Genomic DNA, 27,451 nt, shown 5'->3' on the forward strand with positions numbered 1-27,451 from the left:
GAACTCACTTTGTAGACCAGGCTGGCCTCGAACTCAGAAATCCACCTGCCTCTGCCTCCCGAGTGCTGGGATTAAAGGCGTGTGCCACCATGCCTGGCTCTTTAGTTAAATTTATTCTTTCTGAAAAAGAGGTTTTGTTTGAGATCTTCATAAATTACTTTCTCTAATAACTATCCTTCGTTTTAATTGTAAAGATATGTTTGTTTGTTTGTTTGTTTGTGGTAGGACCGCACTGTATAACCTGGGCTGGTATTGAATCTGGGCTGGCCATCTGAGTCTGTCTCCTGAGGGTTGGGATTACAGGTGCATACGCCTGAAAATGCACACCATGACTATACATTAGATTCCAGCTGGTTTCCTGCCTTTTGATTTGTTGGATATCTCTTGAATCAGCTCTAAAACAAAAATTGTTACTTATCAATATGGATTGAGGCAATAAACTCCAGGCACAGCTTTTAAATGTTGTTACCGCTATGACACTAAATTCTAAAGCCAGCCAAGTGTCATGTCTCAGTAATCCTGTAGTCAGGAGGCTGAGGCTGGAAGATCATAAGTTCAAGACTAACCTAGGGACCATGCTTTATTAAAAGTTATGGTCAGGTGGCCATAGTAATGTAACGCTATTGGTGTAAAAATTATTAGCATAATAGAGCTAAAAATGCAAGCTCAAAAGAATGTCCTGAAGATCAAGACAAGATGAAATGTTTCATCTCGTAAAGGCCCTTAGCCCCTCAGCCTTACAACCTGAGATCCCACACAATGGGAATTGTCCTGTGTGTGTGCGTGTACCACACCCACGGTAAATAAGAAGCTAGCATAAAGGACTTGTTTTACTGCTGTAAAGGACAAAATCTAGAGCCAAGCATGGTGGGTACATGCTTGTTTACCACCAGCCCCTGGGAGGTGGAGGGAGGAGGATCAGGGGCTCAAGGCCACGCTCAGCCACACAGCCAGTCTGAGACCAGTCTGGGCTATGTGATGTTACATTAATTTTTAAGTTAAATTCCCCTTTCTCCGCCCTTGCTCCCAAATGACGACTCTGAGACTAATTATCAGTGGCCATAAGCTTTGGCTCATTGCCTGACTAGCTCTTATTTAACCATTTAAACCAATCTATATCCACAGTGTGGTTAGTTACCTCTCCTTCAGCCCCAGCCGCCTCTTTCTTCTTGTCTCCTCAGCATCTCCCTGAGTTCGTCTTCCTGCTGCTTTAGGTCATCTGCTTAGTCCGCTCTTCACGGCTTCCCAGGCAGATCTTTTTACTCTGCCACTATTTCCCAGAATCCTCTCTTCCTGCCAGTGTCCCGCCCCCTTATTTCCAATGGCATTGGTTGTCGGCTTTTTTTTTTTTTTTTTAAGATTTATTTATTTATTATATGTAACTACACTGTAGCTGTCTTCAGACACCCCAGAAGGGGGCATCAGATATCATTATGGATGGTTGTGAGCCGCCATGTGGTTGCTGGGAGTTGAACTCAGGACCTTTGGAAGAGCAGTCAGTGCTCTTAACCACTGAGCCATCTCTCCAGCCCAGGTTGTCGGCTTTTTTATTGACAGGTGGTGCTTATAAGAGATGCTCTGTACAGTGTGAGACCCTCTCTCAACAGCGTAACAGTCTATAATTCCATAGCTCAGTGTTGGATGAGAAATGCTGAATCGAAACCGCTTTCCATGTTTCTGTGTTCTGGTGGTAGTTCAGAACTCAGTGCTTATATGTCCTATACGTTAATTCTCCAGGCAGGAATGTCTACCTTGATGCCAGCAGCTGAGTGACGGCACAGGCTCCTCCCCTTTTGCCATTTTGGTGCATTCCTTTCTGAACATGTTCCCTCAATCAGAAGTGTCATCTTCTTGTAGATCAGCATGTGTGGCCAGCGGAACTATCGAGTGTTTTCTGATAGGCTTAGAGAGTGTATACTGGCTTGTCTTTTCCCTGCCCCTTTGTGGTTGTCATTTTGTGAGTTGCTAGGTCTCACTGAGCATCAAAACTAAGACAAGATTCTAAGCTTGTTCCTTTGACCTGGAAGTCCCTACCAGACTGAAATGCAAGGTTGGTATAAAAACTCCACAAAGGGCTGGAGAGTTGGCTCAGTGGTTAAGAGCACTGACTGCTCTTCCAGAGGTCCTGAGTTCAATTCCCAGCAACCACATGGTAGCTCACAACCATCCAAAAATGAGATCAGACGCCCTCTTGTGGTGTGTCTGAAGACTGCTGCTGTGTACTCATATACATAAAATAAATAACTCTTAAACAAAAAACAAAAATACAAAAAAAAAAAAAAAAAAAAACTCCACAAAATGCAGTTTAAAGAGCTATGCACCCCCACATTTCCTAATCAAGGGTTCAGGGCACTGGGGCTAAAGCCATGGGAACATGAGATTGAGTGCTTGCTCAGACTGGTCTGAGTCTCATGGGACCTCAGAGATCTGAGTTCCTTGCTCCCACTAGACGCTTTCCTCACCCACAGAAAGGCTCCCTACCTGGCTAGCTCTCCTAGCACCCTCACCCCATCCCAGTCCTCTCCTAATGGATTTACTGCCTGGCTAGCTTGCAGGACTATTCCAACAAGCCCATCCTATCCACTTGTGGGGACCTCCTGCGGTATCCAGGAGACACCCTACCCCTTTGATGCTGTTGGGCTTCACTGGCTTCTCCATTCTCAGGTGCAGCATTCGCATCCTTCCTCCTGGCAGTGAGCATCAGTGACTAATCCTGTCTGCTGCCTTCTCTTGTATCTTGCCTATTAGGAATTGTACTGTTAAGGGCAGTGATGAACCAGAGGGAATCCGAACCATAATACTTGGAATTATTTTCTTTTTGAAGTGGAGAAATTGTTAATCCACTCTAAACTCCCCAGCGGGTACACGCGCCTTCTCTACACTCTCCCAATTGTTTTGGGTTCTTGAATGACACACACACACACACACACACACACACACACACACACACACACAGCCTTATTTTTAATGTACTCTAAGCAGCTCAACAGATGGGCTACTCCCAAACTTCCCCATAGCTAACAGGCTTTCCTCTCTGGTATTCTTGAGTTTTTACTTTCTAAAATCTATACTTCGCCTCTGCTACCCCACACCCAATGGGAGAAGTGGCCCCTGGGCTGCTTTTTCTCGATGCGTACCCGGCTGGTTCTGTCTGCTGCAGCTCTCATGTTTGCTTCCTATTCCTTTCCTGAATGGCCAGTCTAACACCTCCTTCTTCCCGTGGTCCCTTGCCCAGGAAATCTAAAGACCCACCTCTGTCTCCCTGCCCTGCCACCTTTGGCTGCCTACAACTTTATTTACCAATTAGAGTCACCTGGGGGCAGGGACCCTCAGCGTCTGGATGTACAGATTCTTGTGTAATTTTTGAGAGCCAAAATAACACAAATAACATTAGAACCAAGCCATAACATCTTTTTATTATTTATTCTTATTCTGTATATATGGGTGTTTGATCTGCATGTATGTCTGTGCACCACATGCATGCCTGATGTCCCTAGAGGCCAGAAGAGGCCATGGAAACTAGAGGTACAGAAGGCTGTGAGCCATGTGGGTGCTGGGAACTGAACCAGAGTCCTCTGAAAGAGCAGCAAGCTGTCTCTCTCTCCAGCCCCCATCTTTTGGTTTTTTGAGAGAAGGTCTCATGTAGTCCAGGCTGTCCTCAGACTTGATCCTCCCGTCTCAGAATTCCAAACTGGGATGACAGGCGTGTACCACCACGTCTGCTTAGTAGTTTTCCTTCCCATTCATAGTAAAACAGATGGTGAGCCAAGTGTGCTTTCGTGGCTCCCTGGGTCACTGCTGGGGTTGCAATGGTGATAGGCATTGAATGTGTGTCATAGAGAGCTCTCCTGAAGCCATAAGCCAGTGCCTGACACTGTCCTTGGTTGAAAGGACCTGGTGCTGGGCGTGGCCTGTATGGACCTCATAGACTAGAAGAAGTACATTTTATGATATTTTGGCTTACATGTCCACTTGGCTTCCTTTTCTCGGGTTTCCAGGTAAATGCCTGTCAGATCCTTGTTTTCCAGGGAGAGATGGCACTACTGAGGTCAACCATTCTCAGTTCATCTTCATAATAAAACCTCATCTACAGAGGGCTGTCTGGAATGTAGTCTTTGCTCTAGTAGGATTTTTTTTTTTTTTAATATTATGAAAAACAGCCAAAGCAAGCTTACTTTTTAAAATAGGAAACACACTTAGATATATCTTTTTTATTTTTTTAAAGATGTAGCCTGTTGTTTTTACTTTCCTAAAGATGTATTTATTTATGTATTTTATGTATGAGTGCTCTATCTTCATGCACATCAGAAGAGAGCCTCAGATCCCATTACAGATGGTTGTGAGCCTCCATGTGGGTGCTGGGATTTGAACTCAAGACCTCTGGAAGAGCAGCCAGTGCTCTTAACCACTGAACCATCTCTCCAGCCTCAGGTTGTTTTATTTATAATGAACAAAATAGAGTTGTCAGGAAAATATTGAGAAATATTATGCCAGAAACCAAAAGACATCCAGTTGCAATGACATCTGGAAGTTATAGTAACTTAGCCTCGGGCTATATAAATACTGTTTTTAAAACTGGGTAGCACAGCTGATGATGTAGGCCATAGCAGAGCAGTTGCCTTGCATACAGAAGGCCCACATTAATTAACAATATTAATTAATTAACTAATTAATTATGCTTTAGTCACTGCTTTACAGTGCTAAGAACTTTCCCAAGTAAGTCAGGGAATATTCCCATAATCTTTAAATTTTTAATCACTAGATTGGTGAGAAATTGAATGCATGCATTGGATTGAATCTCTTATTAAATATAACTTAATACCTTTTGGTACTAAGGGTCTGTGTCAACTTGACACAAGCTGGAGTTATCACAGAGAAAGGAGCCTCCCTTGAGGAAAATGCCTCCATGAGATCCAGCTGTAAGGCATTTTCTCAATTAGTGATCAAGGGTGGGAGGACTCATTGTGGGTGGGACCATTCCTGGGCTGGTAGTCCTGGGTTATAAGAGAGCAAGCTGAGAAAGTCAGGGGAAGCAAGCCAGTAAAGAACATCCCTCCACGGCCTCTGCATCAGCTCCTGCTTCCTGACCTGCTTGAGTTCCAGTCCTGACTTCCTTTAGTGATGAACAGCAACGTGGAAGTGTAAGCTGAATAAACCCTTTCCTCCCCAACTGCTTCTTGGTTATGATGTTCGTGCAGGAATAGAAACCCTGAGACACTTTTGCTAAGAATTAATATTGCTTTTTTTCAAAAGATTTTTTTTTCTAGGAGTTTAACATACAGATCCTTGTTACAACAACACATATCCTTGCTACATCCACTTCAAAGATGTGATTTTGAAGGAGAACACTCTATGCCATAGGTTGTTTTCATTATTGTCTTAAATATCTTTCAGCTCCCGTGGAAATCCTTGACTAGCATCATTGAATATTATTACATGTGGAAAACTACTGACAGATATGTGCAGCAGGTAACTGTCCACGCTACCCCACTTCAAGCCTTTCTGTTTGGGCCATTGTCTGTGAGCAATGAACGAATCCTGGACCTGTTTGATCCTTTCTAGACTGCTTTAAATCCCATGATTTCATGTCTTTAGGATATGATCTTTAACAGTTTCATCTTAGTGGTTCACTGTTTTCAGCATTCACCTTTAAAACTACTTGAGAATGATGAAAGGGAGAAAAAAAAAAAATGAAAGGGAGAGGCACTGTCTGGCCAGTGCCTGGTCTCCAGCAAGTGGGGCTTACTAGAAATCTTTGGACGATATACTTTTATGGATTAAAATTTGAGCCTGAAGCTGCCAGCCTTATAAATTCAGATACTGCTATGCTTTTCTAAAATCTCCTCACATGACATTTTTGTGGGCCTGTTCCATAAGCTCAAGCCCCCCATCCCCTTAGGAGTCCCCCAGACGCTAGGGAGCAAATCTAGGACCTTGAATATGATAGGTAGGCACGTTGCCATCGAGCTACAAGCCCAGTCCCACCCTGAGCATTTGACAGCAGTTGTGACATGTTTGTTGTTATTTTGAGATAGGCCTCACTGGGTAGCCCAGGTTGTCCCTAAACTGGAGTTCCTCCTGCTTCAGCCTCCAAAGCACTAGGATTGCAGGTGTTTATGTTAAGCCGGGGACGGTAGCTTTAGTCTCTGTAGTTTGATGCTTTCTTCTCCAAAGTCATTCAAAAGTAGGGAATCATTTAATTTTTGAGTTCTTCATAAATGTCCTAAATTCATGTAACTCTTAGTTACTTTTTTGAAAAATCTACCTTTAGAGAAAGGCATATTTTTGAAATGACCTCAGTAAATGTCTGTTTTAGATTCTTGCAGTCACGTGTCAGAACCAAGGCAGAGATTAAAAGCAGATGGCATTTGCCTAAATGTGCCAGCTGCACAGTAGCAAGGACTGGATGCTACACACATTCACTTAAGGATCACTCTCAAGTGCCAGGCGTTGCCGCGGTCATGAATAGTGAATAGAAATCGAACAGCGCACTGAACAATTTCCAGTGTCAACACCATATGGAATTCAGAAAGTGCATATTTTAAACAACTGTGCTGGAGTTGGAGGCTGCGCAGTCTGGACACCTGTGCTGTTCAAGTTAGGAAGTGTCCCCAAAGAAGGCACAGACATGGCACTAAGGGCAGTTTACTGTGTATGGAAGGAGTGTTTGAGTCCAGTAGAAGTCTCAGGTTGTCCCCGAATATTTTCGTCTTCATCTGTAGGACGACTGGAGGGGGCATTGTAGTCTCTCTGGGGACAGTGACTGTTCTTTACCCCCATTCCATTTGTTTTTATTTCTGTGCTGATCATGGTGTAGGTCTGATGACGTGTTCACCTTCCCATTCTTTGCCTGCATTTGGCCCCTCCATGGCTTCCCATGCAGCGGTCTGTGGGTTCAGCCAAGCTTACAGTTCTTACAGAGCCAGGCGCAGTGCAGACCTGCAATCCCTGCACTTGGGAGTTTGAGGCAAGGATGAACAGCACAGTAGTGGGGTCCAGGCCAGCCTCAGCCTCATAGCGAGCCCTGTCTCAGAACTGACTGATAGTTACTGCATGTGTTCCATCATGTGAGGGTAAAGCTCTGTTCCATTCTATTATGAGTAACTACAGTCACTCTCTCTTGCACTATCTCTAAATAATTTTTCTAAAAGCAAATGTTGTATGGGGGGCGGGGGCAGTGTTTGCATGCATATTCCTTTCAGAAAGACAAGAAGTAAAATGGGAAACTAAATCTGTAAAAATAAGAATGGTCATTGTCACTGTCCTGAGAGTTGGAGGTAAAGCTTAGTGGTAGAGCATGTGCTTAGCATGTGTGAGGCCACGGGTCCAAATCACACACCCACGCTCACCAGGAAAGTCCTTAGAGTTTCCTTATAGAAGATTGGGCAGCTGCCAGGCATGGTGGCACGTGCCTTTAATCCAGGCATTTGGGAGGCAGAGGCAGGCGGATCTCTGCAAGTTCGAAGCCAGCTTGGTCTACAAAGTGAGTTCCAGGACAGCCAGGGCTACACAGAGAAACCTTGTCTCAGAAAACAACAACAACGGATTGGGAAGTGGAGTTTTATGTATGCTCACAGTTCTGTAGTTCAGAAGCCAATGGCTTAAAAGTTACTGAAGATTTAGAATATGTACATGGAAGAAGTCTTAAGATAATGAATTGTGTACTTTGAGGCAGATGAGATGCTAATGATTAGTATGCATTTCATGTAAAATGTCTTGTCTATCTTTTGAATTAGAAGCGCCTAAAGGCCGCAGAAGCCGAGAGCAAACTGAAGCAAGTGTACATCCCAACTTAGTAAGTAGCCGAGTCCTTTGAGACATTATCCTGCTCTTAACCCTGTCCTTCCAAGCACGCCATTTGTTCACTGTGACAAACCTGAATAGTTTTGTGTGTCTTACCTGTTTTTCCTCCTCGAAGCTCAAAACTTGTTTTCTGTTGTCCCATGCAATAACTTTGGGAAGGAGTGGGTGACCTGCACAAGGGCTAGAGGCTCAAGTGCAGCTCATTTTTGTATTAAGCTACAGGGCAATTGTCAGATTTCCCTGTGAGAGAGTAACTGTGTTCCTAGAAGCAGCTGTTTGACACAGCTAGGACTTAGTGAAACTTCTGCATGGCAGGAGGAGTGTCCTTAGTGGTGCGCCTCGTTACTGTGAGGCGTGTCGTTTGCATGATTTGCTCAGGGGTTTACGCTGTTTTCTTGGACCACACTTTGTGAGGAGATGGTCAATAGGTTCCAGTTGTTTTCTGAATCTAGCATCCTATCACGTCTTTTGGGTTTTCAGGTTACGGTCATATAAAAGCGAGAATCAGTTTTCTTTTCACTCCATCTGTGTTAAAGGCATCACACTCTTCCATTCTTGAGGTCTTAGGTTTGGTTACTCAAATCTACGACAACTTTCTCTCTGCCGCTTCAAGATTTTTTCTAATTCTTTGAGTTAAGAACAGCAATTCTGTGTAAGTGTTTCTGTGCTGGGTTTGGGTAGATAGTGCATGTTTGTACAACCAGGAGGCTTCATGGACATTTACCTTAGGGCATAACTGATGTACTTGTCATGGTTCTTGTTGTTGTGTTGTTTTGTGTATGTGTGTGGGGATTGTTTTGTTTTGCTTTTTATTTTTTATTATTTTGAGACAGGGTTTCTCTATGTAGCCTGGCTGTCCTGGAACTCACTCTGTAGACCAGGCTGGCCTCGAACTCAGAGGACTGCCTGCCTCTGCCTCCAGAGTGCTGGGATTAAAGGCATGCGCCACCACACCTGGCTTTCTTTTACTTTTTAAAAGCTGTAATTTATACATCCCATAATTATTCTATTTCTTCTGCAGTGTTGTTTTGATATCCTTTAAAATTATGTATTTATTTCACAAATTCAAAACATGTCATTCCACAAGAAAAACACTGGTTGTGACTCAAGTCTGAGCTTCTCAGGGCAAATAGCCTTGCCCCTGCCCCACAGTGCTCCACAGTGCTGACACCTCAGAAAACACGCGGCACTTGCAGGGACTCAGTGACCCAATGGCTGATTTTATTCAACTTACCCTGGCTTTGGTGTCTTTATCTGAACCAGGGATCCACACAGTGGTCTGGATAAAATCTCAACTGTCAACTGTTTCTGAAAATAACTTTCCCTGGAGCATAGTCTTGTATATTAGTTATAGATTGTCCAAACCACCTGCAATTATGTCACAAGCACAGAATTTAGTGGTTGTGACTGTGTTATCCACAAACTTAAACTTCTTCACTACTGATCCACTTATAAGAAAAGTTTCCTACTTCTTGATTTAAATGATCCTTGGAGAACAATTCCTAATCATACTCATAAAAAATGTGCCTCATTTGCATTGCTTAAAAATAAGCTGAGTAACAGAGTTGTATGTAAATCTGGATCCCTCAATGAATTTCCGAGAGTTAACTAGGAAATAGAATGTTGTTGTTATTTTAATAGATCAAGAAATCTCTTTTTCTGCCCAGTTTTGAGCCGCAGCCTCCTACAGTCAAAGTCTTATGTTTAGTTGGAGGGCTGAAGGCTAAGAAGATCGGCTGCCCTCTGGAGGCATGCAGTACCCACCTCGTGCAGACCTTGTGTGCTAAGAACAGTGACCAAGAAGATAGCTTGGGGAGAGGGGCTGTAAACATTTAGTTATGCCCTGCCCCCCCCCCCCAAGAGTCTTTGAGGAAGTAAGTGTGAATGCACATGGCTGCAGGCAGTTGCATTGAACAGCTAGTGGGGTCCTGAACTGGGAACAGGACCAAACACAATTGAGGAGCCTAGAGAAAAATGGTGTGTCTGGTGTGAAGAGAGTAGTCAGCCAGCCACAGGGGCAGGGCAGTGCAGCATGGGTACCCATGACTTGAAGAGTGGACACGTTTGAAAGAGGAGTCATGGTCTTGCAGATGACAGGTTGCATCTGGACCGTGGATCCAAGGAGCAGCAGGACACACATGGGGAGACTGGCTGTGGGTACTCGGGAGGAGAGATGGCACCAGTGTGACCTAGAAAGAGCTTTGGAAGCTGTTTGGGAGGTGACTGACCTCGGCGTGTCAAGGTTAGGTCCACGGTTAGGTGGATGTTCCTGCCGGTCACCAAGCTCAGAGAAGGTGGCGCAACATTAGGTGAGGCCACTGTGAGTTTGTTCTATCATAAAAGGAGTAGGGGATGTGTGTACAGCATGCACTGAACATACTGACCAGTACACAAAGCCACTGCATTGTGGGCACCGAGAAATGTTTATAAAAATACTCCGTGAAACCGTCCTTCCTCTAAAACACCCTCCCACCGTCTCTCGCAACCTGGAACATTTTACACCTGTCATTATCCTCCCTGGACCTTCCTCAAGTTACTGTTTACACATAATCAGAGTTATGAATGGTTGTGAGCCACTGTGTGGGTGCTGGGAATCAAACCCAGGTCCTCCGCAAGAACAGCAAGTGCGCTTAACCACTGGGCCGTCTCTCCAGCCCAGCACTGGCCCTTCTTAGACTCATATATTTAGCCCTGCATTTAAATGCCGAGTTTCCATATTTCTGGGGAACGTTTCGCTTGATTTAAGTGGGTAGGGGCATCGTTTGAGCCGGACCATGGCAGAGTCCTTTTCAACTGGAAATGTTACACCTCTTGGGGAACTTGAGTTTCTCTGAACTACTTCCTTTCTTTTCTTTTTTGAGATACCGTCTCTCTCTTTCTCTCCATAACCCTGGCTGTCCTAGAACTCACTCTGTAGACCAGGCTGCCCTTGAACTCACAGTGATGCCACTGCCGCTGTCTCTGGAGGCTGCGATTATAGGCTTGTCGTGCCAGCCCCACTTTTCTTCTTTTTGTTCCAAAAAACTAAACACACAACAAAACCTGTTTCATTTGTTTGTTTGTTTGTTTGTGAATGTGTGCGTCCTGAGCTGGGGAGAGGGGTCTCACTGTGTAACAGAGGTGAAAGGTTCCATAGAAGGAAGGTCTTTGGGGCAGATCTTTGTTTCCTACGAAGTGCGTCTGTATTTCTGAATGATGTATACTGCGTGTGCAGCTGTAGGCACAGCTCTAAGCAGGGGCTAGCCGACTGTCAGCTCTGTTTACATAGTAAGTGCCCTGATATGTTTGGGCTATGTCTTTAAAGAGAGCTGTGCTCTCAAGTCTGTATTCAGTTTTACCAGTGTCTCTGATGTATTTGTTCTTAGTCTCCTGACCCATGTCTTTTTTTTCTCCTAAAGTGTTTTCTTAAACAGAAGGGGGGAAAAATCCAAAGCATGAACTCAAAAGCTTTCTCATCCAATTGCTAATCTGCCTCATAAAACTTCATATCAAATGTAATGTGAATGTTTATCTCGAGCTTGGGACAGGTGCTCCGTGGCTGTGTGTGGCCGGTGGCCCTGCAGAACTAGCCCGGCCCCCTCGGGAACACTGCAGAGGCCACAGCGTCGTCATCCCAACCAGGAGAGGAGCCAGGGCTCTTCCAGCCACACAGCACTGCCTTTACCTTAACATCCAATTAAAAAACTGTCTTTCTCAAGAAAATGTATGATGAAGATAAAGTGTAATGACTTCTGTCTTTCAAAAGCACAATGTGCTGTGGAGAGATGGCACCGGTGTGGTGTATACAGGAGCCAATGCATTGAACTTGATCCATCTGCTACTCCCTCCTGAGTGCTGGAATTAAGGAAGGTTCAACTTTTCTTTGGCTGTTTTAAAACAAGCTCTGATATACTGTGTGGTCCAGATGGGCCAGGAGCTGCAGAAAGTGAAGGATGAGCTGGAAGTCCTGATCCTCCAGCTTCAACCTTTGCATTGTCAGGGATAACAGGATGGTGTACCTTCAGGATCCCAGTTTAGGTGTTAAGAATTGACCATAGAGTGCCTGACACAAGACTCTGGCTGTTTTATAGCTCTGTTTTGCAAAATGAGTGCCTTGGTTTTATTTTGTTTCTTTTTTCTTATCATTGAACCAAATATATCCTCTTATGTAAGTTCCTGGACTCATGTGTGCCAATGTATTTAGAGTTTTTTTCTTTTGGTTATTGCTTGGTGTATGTGTTTCCGGTTGTTGTTATTTTTTTTTTAAGTTAGTGTACAGAGTCCTGGGTCCATCCCAGCATCTTTGTTCACACCTCCCATCATACTTCGTTCTCATTGGCTCCCTTCACTGCCTCCCATACTTGGGTTCATCTTCTTACCCTGCTTTTCCCAGTCTGTGTCTCCCTCACTAAATAGATAAAGTATCTGTTTGTATTTCAAGGAAGGTAAATCAGTAAGGAGGTGCCAGCTTTTGGCCTTGTCCTACAAATTATTTTTAATCATCTCCCTTTACATTTCATTGAAAGCAGCAAACCAAATCCCAACCAAATCTCCAGCAGCAACGGCAAGGCTGGCACTGTGAATGGAGCTGTGGGGACCCCATTCCAGCCCCAGAGCGCCCTCCTAGGACGAGCCTGCGAGAGCTGCTACGGTAAGTCTGCTCAGGTGGGGCCTGGCTAAGTATGGGAACTGTCCTGTGCTGTGGGGTGGGTTAGTGAGAATAGTCTAGAAAGCTGGCCTGCTGCTCAGAGGTGGGGCAGCGGCTCCTCAGTGAGTGGTGTCCACGCCCACCCCAAGCCCACGATGGGAACAGGGGATACTGGCTGAGCACTCTTGCTAAGGTGAGTGCTCATTTGTTCTGGTTTTCTTCTGTGGATCTATGCTTGCTGGCAGGGTTTGTTTGTTTGTTTGTTTGTTTGTTTGTTTAAACTGTATGCGGTTTGATTCGCTTTGTGCTGTGATACATACCAAATCCCCTCTTGGAGTTCCTCGGTGTCGTCTGACAAATTAAATGTGTCTGATACTTGTAGAGAAGAGGCAGGGGTGGGAATGAGGGCTTACAGCCCTCAAGCTCCCAGGGCACCAGGTGGGGAAAGGCCAGGTTATGATATTTGCTTTTGGCCTCTGGCCTTACTGTGTGCACCTCTGCTTGCAGGGTTCTTATGTGTGCCCTTGTTGTATGGGGCTGTGGAGATGGTCTGGCCTGCAGCCGATACAATGTATGTTCATTTTAAATCTCAAACAACAGCAGACACTCTCCTTTCTGTCACTGTTCTTGAGGCAGGGTCTCCCTCCAGCACAGGCTTGGCCTCCAACTCTCCACCCCCTTACCTCAGCATCCTCTGGGGAGACTGGATCACAGACATGTGCCACCACAGGGCAACTCTATTTCTTCTATGCACATTCCTATGTGCGTGTGCGCGTGTGCGCATGTGCAGGTGGATGTATGTATATGTGTCCTTGATGCCCTTATCTGTATGTCAACGGTCAAGTTGGGGACTAGAGAGCTAGCTCAGCGGTAGAGTCTAAGGAAGAGTGTCAGCCCAGGACCCCAAGATCAGGTTCCCACACAAAGGAGAATCATTTGCCCCAGAGGGACAGGGGACAGGGAATAAGAGACAAACACAGGATGGAGGGTGAGGGGGAAGGGATATTTGTCCCACTGAGGCCTCTGCATAGAGACAGATGGGCGCATAGGCAAATGGAGGTTTATAAAGGTACACGGGCAAGGGGAGACTTAGTGTTAGAATGAGGTGTTTAATTTTAATTAGGCATGTTAATTAGATGAGCCAAAGGGGGCTTTTGATGGCGTAGACTTTGATTGCTGGACCTTGGTAGTCCGCCTCAGGAGGAGGAAGTGGCCAAGTAAGGAAATAGACCTTGTGGTTAGCTTTAGAGATGTAGTCTAACGGTTTCAGTAAGGCAGAGGGAATGAGGGAAAAGGGTACGGCCTGCCCGAGCCATGCCTGCTGCTCCCCACAACCCCCATGTCCCCCATGCCCCCCACGCTACCCCCCATGCTCCCCGTGCTCCAGCAGGTGCCCAGATCTTGCAGAGGGCCTGAATTTGGTTGCCAGCACTCACATCAGGGGCACACAACCAACTGTCACTTTAGCCCCAGGAGTGCCTGGCGCCTTTGGCCTTATAGGGCACCTGTACTCACGACACATGCATGTAATGAAAATGTTGGCACAAAATCTGCCTGAAGAAAGCCAACTTTATTATATGTTTTAAGTTAAAAGGGGGAAGGGGTCAGGCCTGGCTTGAAAGGAATGTCCCAAGAGTGGCACGTGATGGTATGGAGATAATTCTGAGTTGGCTAAAGGCAACTAAGTGTAGTGGTCTGTTTCCTGGCTCTTTTGGTGTGGGTAGGGGACTGAACCAAGGACCCTTCCGTGCCCAGCCCAGGTCTAGTGCCGAGCGGTAGTCTGACTCTGCACACTGGTTTGTGAGGTGTTCCTTAGTGGACACCCTGCGCTAGCTAGCTGACTTACAGGTTTGGTGCAGTCCAGCCAAGCAGTAAACCAGCTGGGGTGGGACACCAGCACATAGGAGCTGCGCTCGCTCATGTGACAGGGACTCATAGTCTTCAGGCCTTTCTGTGTTCAAGAAGAAATTCTAAAGTGAGATTTTTGTTTCCCGAGTGAAGAAATAGCAGACCGGTTTCTGGTTTTATTTGGCTCTCCTGACTTAGCAGTGAGTCCTCTCTTCAGGACCTTAGCAATCCTTAAGAGAGCTCAACCACTCTGTTCAGGTTTTGCACACTGCCAAGGAGCTTCGAGTAATAATAATATCCTTTGAAAGACTTATTTCTAGACATGTATATAATGAAGTCAATTTTAATTAACAAAATAAAATCTCAGCAGCCTGAGGCATAAACCAAGATGTGGCTCCTCTCAATAGACATGACAAACATTTGATGTGTGCTGGAAACAAGCAACTTAGTATCTTCAGGGTACTGAAAACTGCACTCGCATATACCATGCGTTCATGTTTGGCCTACAGCCTTAGGAACTAGCTGTAAACAGGCTCATGTAATGCACTGTAAGCGACTACTGTGGACAACGCTGTAAGCAGGCTGTGGCTTCAGGGTGTCTCTGAGGTTCCATTAAATTGAGATCATGGATTTCCTGGTCCCTTTCCCTCTGTCTTTAGCCACACAGTCTCACCAGTGGTATTCCTGGGGCCCACCTAACATGCAGTGTAGACTCTGCGCGACCTGTTGGCTGTATTGGAAAAAGTATGGCGGTCTGAAAATGCCTACCCAGTCAGATGAAGAGAAGTCTCCCAGCCCAACTGCAGAGGTATGTGAGTGGGGTCCGCAGGTTGAAATCACCGCATTTCCCGGCTACTGGCCTCTTCCTTGGAAACAGAAATGCAACACAGGACTGCTTACAAGTGAGCAAAACTGGGATTTAGTGTTAAACATAGCGCTGCATACTCACGGTGGGTGTGAACACCAGGGCCGGGAAAAGTGGGATTTTTTTTTCCCCCAGGTATTCAAAATATTGGTCTTTTGAGATTATTCAGGGGGAAAAAAAGGATATGTGTGTGGGAGGTGTTTGCCTGAGAGGAGAGCTTACAAATTGTCTTGTTTTAAAAAACAACTTGTAACCTTTATATACTGATGAGAACACTTTATTATATAAAATAGCAAACACAAATTAAGCCTTTTCTTTCCTTGGTTATTGTGGAGGGACAAGAAGGGCCCAGTCTTGAGTGAACCGTAGTTGAAAGATGGCCTTGGTAAATCCGTGTAGAAGAAGGATGTCTACCAGAGGGAGGCAAGTCCGGAATCTCCGGATTCCTTACAAATAATAAACATCCCACAGGGCCAATCGATCGATCGATCTATCGACTGGGCAGCTTCTCACTGATGGCGCCTATGATCTGAGTTCCACCCCTGCCCTGCGCACTCCCTGCGTTCTTACCCATCGGGCACACTGCCTTTCCCTCGAGGGACAGGTTCCTGAGTTACAGATGCTTCCACGTGGTTGTGGGCTTTGGCAAGTTCTCTTCTGAAAATTCCATTGTTTTCCACAATTGCAGGACCCGCGCGCGAGAAGCCACATGTCCCGGCAGGCCTTGCAGGGCATGCCGGTCCGGAACACCGGGAGCCCCAAGTCTGCAGTGAAGACCCGCCAAGCTTTCTTCCTTCGTACTACGTATTTCACAAAAATTGCTCGTCAGGTCTGCAAAAACACCCTGCGGCTGCGGCAGGCAGCGAGACGGCCGTTTGTTGCTATTAATTATGCTGCCATTAGGGCAGAATGTAAGACGCTTTTCAATTCTTAACCTTACGTGTTCCTCTCCTCGCCATCCTCTCTCCCTCGCTCTCTCTTTTTGTTTGTTTGTTTGCAATAAACATAAGTTCTTGTGTACAGCCTTTGTTTTTTTTTTTTTTTAAACATTGTTCTTGTCTGCTGCCATTTATATCATGCCACCCTGAAAAACAACATCAAAATCCCTGTAATTTTCAGAGTAGCACTAATCAGAAGGTGGGGGAAGCTAACCTTACCCAGCGGGCTTTTGTGGCACAGATGCCCAGAGGGACCTTAAGTGATGCACATCTACCTGTTTGGTAGTGTTTCAGTGAAAACTCAAAGGATGATAAAAGCTCTAAGAAGACATCACAACCCAGTCTTAAGGATTCATCAGGTTTTAATAAAATTTGCTAATTTATGCTAGTTAGGAATTGTATGTCTTGACAAAGTCTTCCCAGGAGCCTTGCAGCCATCACACTGTAGGAGACACAGTGTTTCCTAAGAAATCCTGTATTTGTGAGTGTAGTGAGTTTTAAGTCCCCGTGAGAACCCTCTTTAAGAACACCCCCCCCACCCCCGAGCAAACGCCTCTGTCCCCCCTGAGTTCCATTGCATGGTCATACATTACCAGTCAGCGTTTCCGTGACTTACGCTCTTGTTTCCAGCACATCCAGTCTCTCTCGTGTTTCCTTTTTGTTGTTGCTGTTGTTAGAACTAAGGTTATCTGCTCCAGTGAGCTGTTGGCTCTTGTCTTATTGCCACGTGTCTGAAAATGTACACATAATCTGTGGTAGCTGTGGAGTCATACATACATGGCTGCTAGGGCCCTATAATTTCTCCTTAATAGATTAAAAAAAAAAAAAGAGGCAGATTAGAAAATCTTAAAGATATTTGGGTGTGTGCTTTCTTTTTCCTTTTTTTCTTTTTTGTTTTTGTTTTGTTTTGTTTTTGTTTGTTTGAGGTTTTTTTGTTTTGTTTTGGTTTTTGAGGCAGGGTTTCACTGTGTAGTTCTGGCTGTCCTGGAAGCTCACTCTGTAGACCAAGCTGACCTCACACTCATGAGATCCTCCTGCCTCTGTCTCCCGAGAGTGCTGGGATTGAAGGCGTGCGCCACCACTGCCCGGCTCAGGTGCTTTGTCTATGAAATAACAACTGGTTTTGAAGCACAGGAATTCTGGGATGGTCGGGGCAGGAGAATCAGTAGTTGAAAGTCATCCAAGCTACACAGGGAATTCAAGACCAGCTTTGGTAACATGAGACCTTGTTTCAAAAAAACCAAAAACATGAAAGCGTGTCATTATGGGATTCAAAGAGGATGCCCATAAAAGAAATGACGGCTGAAAAAGAATTTCTCATTTATAAAAATGATTTTCTTTTTAAAAAAAGAATTAAAAAAAAAAGATTTTCAGCAGAAAATTGAAAGTTCAAAGATCTTTAAACTTAAAGGTAAAAGGCCTATAAGAAGAGTGAAAATCAGTGACCGTTTAGCCTCCCGAGTGGGGAGAGCCAGCCGCGTTCTCACTATAGTTGAGAACTCAGGCTCATCTTTGGTTCTGTCCTGGCAGGTCTGAGGGCAGAGACCTGCTATTTTTTTCACCCATTTTAAGGAACTAGAAAAATAAATATATCCACCCAAACTGTTTAGATGATTTAAAACACATTATTATATAGTTTCTTAGGAGGAATAATTGAAACATTTCAGACAGAAAATTACTGATTGGCCGGTATCATCTTTGGTTCTAGCAAATGGCAGAGAAGCTGTCAGCGGAGGGATCGAGGCCGGGCTGCTTTGTCTTTGGCTCTCGGGTGATTTGCATGTCATCTTTGCGCTGAGTCTTCTCAACAAAGCGAGTTTGTGTCACTTCATTCCAGTCTTGTCGCTTGAAATCCATGCTGCTAAGAATAGAGTCAGGGTTAAATTGTATTCTGTTTGTTCGAGGTATGGAAAATAATAGGGGAAGAGCAGCAGTAGTTTGTTGTGATGAAATCCCAAAACTTATTATTTTCTTCTTCATCTCTATTGAAGTACATAGAGAATCAGGCACTTAGAGCAATTGTTACCTTACAACTTAACGTTCCAGTGTTGCTCGCTTGTCTTCCCGGCTCCTCTCCTAGCATCTAGCTGGTTTTGGCTTTATCTTTTCTCTTCTATCTGTACATTCTTTTTTTTTTTTTTTCTATCTGTACATTCTTATAACCTCTTCAGTAGACGAGTTTATCTCAGCTCTGAGTCTGTGGTCCATTGGAAATGAATGGCTGTATGTGAGTGCATGAATGCGTGCGTGCATGCGTGCGTGCGTAAGTACGTACGTAAGTGCGTGCATGCGTAAGTACGTACGTAAGTGTGTGCGTGCGTGCATGCGCTGTGTATTCCTTCATAAGCTTCCCTTGACTTTTCAAAAGCAGTGTTGGCTGCTCCATCTCTATAAAACGCAAGGCTTACTGATAGTATACTGCTGTTGTACTTTCAGAGAAGGTAGACACTGTAATTCTAAAGAATTGAAGACTAGAGCTATAGTGGATATGTTTGGAATAACAAGTAGCATTAGGGAAGGAAGGTAGTTCCCTTAGTACAGCGCCTGAGCCAGTGTTGTAGGGATTACAGGGTATTCGGGTGGGTGCAGAAGAGGGAAACCTCCGAGGTTGCAGCCCCAGGGAAGCATGGCCAGCACCTAAGAGCTTGACAGGAGGTAATCCTATTTTCAGATTGGTTATGGAAGTATCAATTCCATAACGTTTTATGTTCATTAAGGAGCATGTAATGTAGTAAGGCTTGCAATATTGTAAGTGGGGATTTTTGCAAGAATTAATAGCTGCGGGAAAAGGAAGTGGGAGGCCAGGAAAAAATAGGATGAGATTTTTTTTTTCATTGTTCATCTTTTAAAGGAATGTATTTCCTATTAAATAAATAAATTATAAACCTCCCAGGACGTGCCTATAATCTCAACACTGAGGAGGCAGAAGGATTCCCACTCCTTTGAGGCCAGTCTGGGCTACCTACATAGTGAGTTTAATACCAGACCCTATCTCAGAACAAAAGCACAAATATATGGAATACATACGTGATATGTAACAAACCTTTTTAGACCTGAGCACAGATATTTGACATTCTGAATCCTCACACTGAAGCTCACTTAAGGGGCACCTCAGCAGCACTTCAGAGACAGCTAAAGCCCCTAGCAGAGCAGGCAGGAATTGGCCTGCCCCCCTTTGCCAGCTTACAGAGATAATTAAGTTAAGTAGCATCAAATCCAGAGACCAGCAGTAAAGGTACCTTGTGTCTCTTCAGGAGATTCTACCGGTTGAAGATGTGAATTCAACTTTGCAATTATCCAAGACCTCTTGGGGAGGTTTGGGATTGGTTTTCTCTTTTTTTTTTTTTTTTTTTTGTTTTTTTTTTTTAGATTTTAAAACCAAATTTATTGTTAGCAACTGCACACACTTTCCTGAAGTGCTCAGCTCGAAAGCAGCAGGAGGGAACCGCATTGGGTTGTTTCTCTTGCTGGTTTTTTAATAGTGTTTGCCTTAAATGTTTTCTAAACATTTGTTTTTGTTTTTGTTTTGGTATTTTTCGAGACAGGGTTTCTCTGTATAGCCCTGGCTGTCCTGGAACTCACTTTGAGGACCAGGCTGGCCTCGAACTCAGAAATCCGCCTGCCTCTGCCTCCTGAGTGCTGGGATTAAAGGCGTGTGCCACCACGCCCGGCCAGGAATTTGTTTTTCAATGGTTACTTTGATTTTTCTTACATTTATTTTATTTTATGTATATGAGTTTTTTGCCTGCATGTACGTATGTGTACCATATGTATGTATGGCACATGGAAGTCAAAAGAGGTGGGGTCAGATCCCATTGGGCCTAGAGTTACAGGTGGTTGTGAGCAACAATATGGCAGCTGGGAACCTAAGCTGGTTCTTCTGCAAGAGCCACAAGTGCTTTTAACTGCTGTGCCCTTAAACTTGCAAGTGTTCTGTCCCTTAATTTTTTTTTCTTTTAAGTTATGCAAGTGGTTTCAAATCGCATAATCTTTCTTTTCCTTCCTGATAAATGTTCTTCAGAGGCAACTACTGTCATGATGCGTTTTGAATTTTAATAGCCATGACCCATTGTCTCCTAGAAACCCAGCTTATATTCTCAAACTACTATCTTGAGTGGATGAGTGCCCACTGCTGAAGAACCTTGGCAGAGGTGTTCCCCATCTTTGACACCCTTATGCAGCTGATGGAAGAGACATAGCTGCTAGCTTCCATCCTCTATTACTAGTGAAATAGAAATCATCGCAGAGATCTGGAAGGCACTTACATTTCTGGTCAATTATTTTTGCTCCTTTCTGTTTTCTATTAGAAGTCTTCCTGAACTCTGGAAACGTTAGCAAGGTTACTTCTAGATCTGTGGCGCCAATACTTCCCTCCTAATTTGTCTTTGTCTGTGCTGTATTTTCTAAACATCTCTCTCTCTCTCTCTCTCTCTCTCTCTCTCTCTCTCTCTCTCTCTCTCTCTCTCGGTGAGGGGTGGGGACAGGGTCTCTATGTAAACCAGGCTAACCTTAAACTCACAAAGACCTGCCTGCCTCTGCCTCCAAAGAGCTAAGATTAAAGGCGTGCACCACTACACTGGGCTAAACATTTCTATCAAAAACCGAGTACTCTGTTTTGTTTCTGTTAATGATTTTGTTGCCAGAGATCTGAAAAGACCATGTCAGTATTTTTTTTTTTAAGAATTTTACTTTATATAGGAGTGTGCGTGTGTGCATGTGCATGTGCATGTGTTTACTCATGTGGAGAGCAAGGTGCAGAAGCACACATGTCAGAGCATGTTTGTGAAGGTTTGCAGGACAGCTGTTGGCCCTCGCCGGTCTTGTTCCAGGCAGTGTTTCATAAACCAGACTAAAGGGCCCGTAAGCTTCTGGAGGTTCTGCCTTTATCCCCAGGGGCATGCTTAGATTGCACAATCCACATTTCAGGTCGTCAGACTTGTGCCCCGAGCACCTTTATCCACTGAGCCATCCTCCCAGCCTTTGTGCATTTTAATTAATCGTGTATATTTTACAGCTTTTCTATGTTATAATCTCCTTCTACCCCCAGTATTTCCAGTACATCAGAGAAAAGGTCAGAGGTTGGCATGAACATGTGACTATGCGATGCTTGCCCTGCTGCGTAAGAAACGAGCTTAGTGCCCAGTCAGTGACATGAGTGAGGTGCTGCTGTGCCACCCTGTCTGGGTAGTTTTGGTCCCCTCTGGACAGTCCTCAGTTGCTGCTTTTGTCCACATACTTGTAGTGGCCTCCTCTGTGTTGAGCTAGAGATGGTGAGTAATTTGGGAATCAAGGACTGACAAAGCTTGATGTTGCCTGGCCTGTTGACCAGGATGCAGCAATATTGATCACACAGTGAGGTTTACAGACGTTCCTGTGAGCCGAATGTGGTTTTCCTACTGAATGACTCCTGTTTTTCTCATGTTAAAGCCAGGCTAGGCCATCTTAGCACTTTCCAACCTAATTTCTTTATAATTGACTGATAATTCTCCACACCAATTACTCTCTTTAAAATAGACTTATTAGTGAGATATGGGTCCTGCTAGAGAGCTTTGATCTCCAGAGTGGACTTGGAAACTTTCCCCAGGAATATGACATCATTGGTGAGACTTAGTTTGAGAAACTAGAGGCGGTTTCCTGCGGTTCAAAGTGGAAACCCGGTTGGCGTGGTGTCAGTGACCATCTTTGGGTTTGGTGGCTCTTGTCAAAGTGATGATAACATCCAGTGTCAGTCAGTTGTAGCCACGTTGACAGTTTTTCTGGTGTTCTCGCAGACTGAAGGGCACGGAGTATCTTATTGCTAGGACTATGGAGAGAGAGTGTGTTTGTCCAAACCGCCGAGGAGTTTACCAAGACGATTCACTCAGGCCGCTTGAATTAATGGAGAATAAAACAAAAACAAATCCCACTGGTCTCTTCCCCAAACCTGACCAGAATTTTAGGCAAAATAGACACAGGAAGAAGGAACGCGGTGTCACCGCTTGGTGGTGGGACCGGCGTTCCATCCTTGCAAAGTATATCTACACACACTGGCTATGGATGTGCTGGCTTCTGCCTCTGCCTTCATTGTTACTCAGGTGAAAGTGAAGAGCTTTGCAACTTAGTACAGCTCGAAGAGGTAACCATCTGAGCGGAGGGGAGCAGAGGGGAGTCAGGGCCTTTAACCGTCGTCAGTGGTTGCCTTGTAGGTACACAGTGCTTGCGGCCAGGCGTGCACTCCTGGGGGCTCTAAGCTTCCCGCAGCATGGGCCTCTGCAGCTCCAGCCTTGTCTGTTTTAATGTTTTTTAAATGCTATTTCAATGTTTTTTAAATGCTATTTCCTCCATCTGCTTAATAGGTTTTTTTTTTTTTTAAATTTCCTTGATGAAAAAGGACTAGTGTTCACAACAAGCTCAATCTTTAAGGTGTTTGAGGTTCCAAATTGAAAGGCAAAGAACACCTATGAGTGTCAAAGACACTGATCCCATCTTGATGACAGCTTTAAAGTATGGTGTTTACATTGTATGTTTTATTTCCTTTTCTGAACTATTTTATGATGTGGTATGAGGTGAGGAAACTTCTTGGTCAGTGTCCACCTTCACGTTGTGACTGTTGGGTGTCCACACTTAGGGACCGTTAAAGCCTCAGCTCAAGTGTCAGTGTATGATGGAGCCAAGAGCCGTAACAGAACCAAATGACTTTGCCGGGCTGCGGTCCGGTGCAGATGAGTTTCGTTATGATAGGGTCAAGGCTCCTGAGGGCGGCCGGCCCACTCCAGCTAAGCCGAGGGGTGGCTGAATGGCGTTGCCTTGCCAACCGTTGGTTTGGTTTGTTTCAAGCCATATTAATCTTACATTAAGATATGTCCCACCTTGTGTGTACTCTTGAGTGTTCTATCACAATGTAGAAATGTCACAACTCAAAAGGAAGCCCATTTCCATCTCTCTTCAGGTGAGCACACATGGTATGTGTGAGACCTACACTCGATTGGCTTTAGTGTGAGCATTGATGTGAGCCCCTCCTTCAGTACAGGGGGTCTGAAACTCGAAACAGTTTTCTCTACCCAGAGGAAGTAGTGGGAACAGGGTGGGTGCTCTGCATTCCCTGCCACCCCCACTCCCATACCCTCCACCCCCGCACCCTTTATTTCTGTGTTGTGTGTTAAAGGTAGAAGAAACCACCTTACTGGTGTCTCCATTTTTCTTTCTCTCATCAGATGCAGACAGACACGCCGAACTTTCTGGAAGCCCACTGAAAAGCAAAAGCACCAGGAAACCTTTGTCATGTATCATTGGGTATTTAGGTGGGTATCGCCTGACACAGGAAGAACTCGGGAGACACCTTGACGTGCTGTAGGCATCCTGTACAAACGTGGATGCGGAGTTCATTCACGTCCTTCGAATGGACGAAGCTGGCTTCCTCATATGTACAGTTATATTTTGTCTTAGACATTCTTATCAATTGCACAGAGTTAAATATATTTGTTTGCTTCAAAAAAATTGTTGAACTAAACACAGAATAATTGTAATAGACATAGGCTAAGAAAAAAGAAAAATATATGGCGGTTCCTGCCTATAATCCCAGTGCTTGGGAAGCTGGGGCAGGAGGATTGCTGTGAGCTCCAGAACAGCTTAGCCACGTAGCATGACCCTGTCTGAAAACAGGAACAAAACCAAGCAAACTAATGGGCAGAGGGGGTGGTATTTTAAAATTATTCAATAGTACAGGGTGAATATCCTTAATTTTAATTTTGATTCAGATACTTATACTATCTCTGACTTGTCTTTCCCTTTAAATAGAGGACTGCTTTAAACAGAATTAAAGGGATTTTTCTTTTTCTTTCTTCTTTCTTTTTTTCCTTTTTCGAGACAGGGTTTCTCTGTGTGGGGGATTTTTCTGCTTTAGGAAAAAAAATAGATTTTTCAACATTAAGAAAAAAAGCATCAGTCATAGTGACTGAGGTCTGTAAATCGCAGCACTCAGCCGAGACAGGAAGCGCCAGAAGCCCAAGGCCATCCAGGTACCCAGCAAGCCCTGCCCCCAAACCCCAAAGCAGCCCCACGCCTGCATCTTAGCACTCAGGAAGTGGAGGCAAAGGGATCAGGAGTTCAAGGTCAACCTTGGATACATAGGAAGTTGGGGTCCTCTTCAGGCTGCCCTAGATCTTTCCTCAAAGTAAAGAAAACCTCAAAGCTAACTTAGACCTTTCAAAAACAAACAAAAGGCAAACAAGCAAAAAAAAACAAACAAGACAAAACAACCCGCACAGTAACAACCAGTCAGCCCCCACCCCCATAAGCGTATGGCTTAGTGGTAGAGTGAGTGTCTAGAATGCACAGTGCCCTGGGTTCGTGTCCCAGGTGCCCGGGAAACGTGAGCGTTACAGTGTTGACGGGCTGGCTATGTGGAAAAGGAAGTTTTTTGTTGTTGTTGTTTTCTAATATCTATTATGCCACGTGACTCGGAAATCTCCAAAGACCATCCGCTTACACAATGAAATATGACAACTGGAATAGTGTTAATAATTACTCAGCAGTAGCCGTCTTCTAAAGTTTTCAGATCAATAGAGTAGAACATAATGAGTTTCCTTTCTGAAGCAAGGAGACCGTGGGCTTTGCCATGCTAATATTTCCTTTTCAATACTCCGAGTTACACTGAGCCTCATTCTGCTGCCTGGAATGTGTTATGTGTTTGAAGTATTCAGACTTCAGGCATCTGATCTTTGAAAAAAATCAAAGTGTAGCCTTGAACTTGATGTGTTATCTGTCTCAGAAGCCCATAGCGCCAACTTTGATGTTACTCTGATACCTTAGCTCCTGTTTTAGTTCTCAAAGGCTAAAGAGCTTGAAGTCTCAGCTACGTAGTGAGTTTCAGGTCAGCCTGGCCTACACAAGACCCTGCCTAATTAAAATAAAATAAAATAAAAATAACCATAGAATACATGTGTAGTCCCAGCACTTGGGACGATCAAGGGTTCAAGGTCAGCTTCAGTTACATGAGATCCTATCTATCTCAAGAAAGTTAAAGAACAGAAGAAGCCAGCTTGCTTTCATGTCCTCCCACATCTCACATGGTTATGGGCATGTCCTGGGGAATAAGGCCTTAAAGGTTACTGTGCATCATCTCTTCCAGGACCGACTCCTGGGGCCCCTTCCCACCTGTAAAAATAGCGTTTAGCATTGCAGAGTAGGGGCCACCTTCTGTGCATCTCCCCTAAGTCTTGACTGTCCTGTCCTTAGATGGGGCTGAGCTGAGTCCTATCTCCATGTTATGCTCCTTTACACACTGTAGAATATAATTTGGGAGTCACCAAATAAATAAAAACTTGTCTTCAAAACTTTTAGTCAAGTGGGGAAGGCATGCAGTAAAAGCAATCAAACAAAACTTTAGGTGTGACAAATTACAGGTTTTAATGTGCACTGGGCACTCGGAGGAAGGACTAGTGTGTGTGGCGAGTTGTTTTCGGAACTGAACTCGGGTCTCATGCAGGACGGGCAGATGCTGGACCACTGCCATACACCGCATCCCTGGGAGTGGTTACCTCTGTGTGCTAGGTCTACCTTTTCGGCAATGGTAGCAGTTGCTCTTAGCCTTGAATGTTTTGTAGGTTTTGAAGGGATGAAAAAACATAGGAGCAGTATTTTCATGTGACCCAAGGTTGAGAGAGAGAACTAGAGAGACAGAGGTTCAGTGCATCTAGGGACTTGAAGGGTTAAAGGAGTTCACCGTCTCACTCGGGTCAGCATCTGCAGGTTATAATAAAACGTGAGGCTGGCAAACCGCCAGTGTCATGTTGGATGACATCGTTTGTTTGGATGGTACTGGCAAGCCACGCCTACATTTTAATAAGTATAAGATTTTGATCAAACCAAGTTGAGTAGTCATAACAGCCTGAGTGGCGCTTCCTAAATTTCAGTAAGTCTTGCTATTTTGGCCCTCATGTTGGGCAAACAAGTTGAACAGACAAGTTGGTTTGAGCATAGGTGACGTGCTAGATGACAACTCTGAGGAACATTGAATGGGTGGGGCTTTGGAGCCAAGGCACTTATACTAATTTCTGCCAGAGGTCTTTAAATCCACTTTCCCACTGTGAAATTGTAGTTTCTGCATAAGAACAAGTGGAGTCGGGTTATGTGGCCCTCAGCAAAAGCCTTTAACCATGAACCACATACACGTCACAGTTTTGTGACATCTCCCTGGTCAAAGTGTGCCATCTACATTTTGACTACAGTGTTTGAACTCTGGTTTCAAATTTCATCATCGGGGAAATGTTCTGGTCCCAGATCTGCTGACAGCTGCACAGCCAGAGGAGGAATCTTGTTTTTCCCAGCCCTTGCACATCAGATGTGCTGCATGCTCTCCTGGTGGACAGAGCACAGAGGCAGGCTTTTCTGAGGCCGCCTCTGCAGATGCTCTTTAGATTTCTAACATGCCGAAGAAGCCGTGTGCTTTATTCCCTTAGCAAATCTCATGTTGCAAGTGACCTTCTGAAGTGGCTTTCTGAGTGTTTGTCTTCCCCACCTGAGGCTCAGAGCTCCAGCCAGCAGGGGAGGAGCCAGTGTCCTTGATAAGCAGAGCCATGGTAACAACACTTGAAGCTACCTCATTATGCAAGGCTATGGCTGGCTCCTAAGGGACCGACCCCTCAGGTCATTAGGAAAGAAGATGTGTGCCTATTAGCTGTGTTAGAGTCCGTACAGATTTCCAATACCACGCTCTGAGTTGATAAACCTTTTTCCTCCTGTCAGAGATCCATCCCGCAAAGAAACCTAATGTAATTCGGTCTCCACCGAGCCTGCAAACTCCAGCTACCAAGAGGATGCTCACCACTCCGAATCACACATCTCTGAGCATTCTGGGGAAAAGAAACTACAGCCATCACAATGGTCTAGATGGTACGTAACCCTGCGGAGCCTTCTCTGACTGGCCAGGGCCACTCTGCCTGCTTATTATGGGTACCCTTAGCTCCTGTGGTGGCTCATGCTGTAACCCTGGCACTGTAGAGGCGGAGGCAGGAGGACCAGGAGTTTAAGGCAGATTCCGGCCACCAAATGAGTTTGAAGCTAACCTGGGCTACATGAGCTCATGTTCCAAAAAAAAGCCCAAAGGTTGGTGAGAATGTGAGCCGGTAAGGGAACGAAGGGGAAAATGCTGCTGTGGGCCAGGGAGACCCCGCTCAGTGCCAGCTCTCCACTTCCACATGCAGCAAGAGCATAGTTCTTAGGGGAATCTGTAATTAGCCGGTGCTCCTGCTGCTATTTGGGCTCACTTCTCAAGAAGGTTTACAGTGCCTTGTGTCGAGCCCTCAGTGAGCTCCAGGGCTTTCTCTGTATTCTGTGGATCATGTTGGATTTGGCATCTGCCCCTAACTTCTTTCATCATATCCATGTTTT

The 27,451-nt window shown here is 44.9% G+C and overlaps 1 protein-coding gene across 5 annotated transcripts in view; it reads left to right on the top strand.

Annotated features, from left to right (window-relative positions):
• The window catches only part of Mta3 (metastasis associated 1 family member 3), a 121,834-nt gene that overhangs the window by 74,904 nt on the left and 19,479 nt on the right, over window positions 1-27,451 (top strand). For 3 of the 5 annotated variants that reach the window (XM_029531305.1, XM_029531307.1, XM_021217431.2), the window contains exons 10-16: window positions 5,395-5,469; window positions 7,737-7,795; window positions 12,309-12,433; window positions 14,938-15,086; window positions 15,832-16,054; window positions 23,275-23,361; window positions 26,807-26,953. In XM_029531305.1, the coding sequence (XP_029387165.1) occupies window positions 5,395-5,469; window positions 7,737-7,795; window positions 12,309-12,433; window positions 14,938-15,086; window positions 15,832-16,054; window positions 23,275-23,361; window positions 26,807-26,953 (865 nt within the window). Of the gene's footprint in view, window positions 1-5,394; window positions 5,470-7,736; window positions 7,796-12,308; window positions 12,434-14,937; window positions 15,087-15,831; window positions 16,055-23,274; window positions 23,362-26,806; window positions 26,962-27,451 lie in introns of those variants that run through there. The other 2 variants (XM_029531306.1, XM_021217433.2) reach the window with 2 other exon arrangements.

This window comes from Mus pahari, chromosome 18 (assembly GCF_900095145.1).
Source record: "Mus pahari chromosome 18, PAHARI_EIJ_v1.1, whole genome shotgun sequence".
Lineage (NCBI taxonomy): Eukaryota > Metazoa > Chordata > Mammalia > Rodentia > Muridae > Mus > Mus pahari.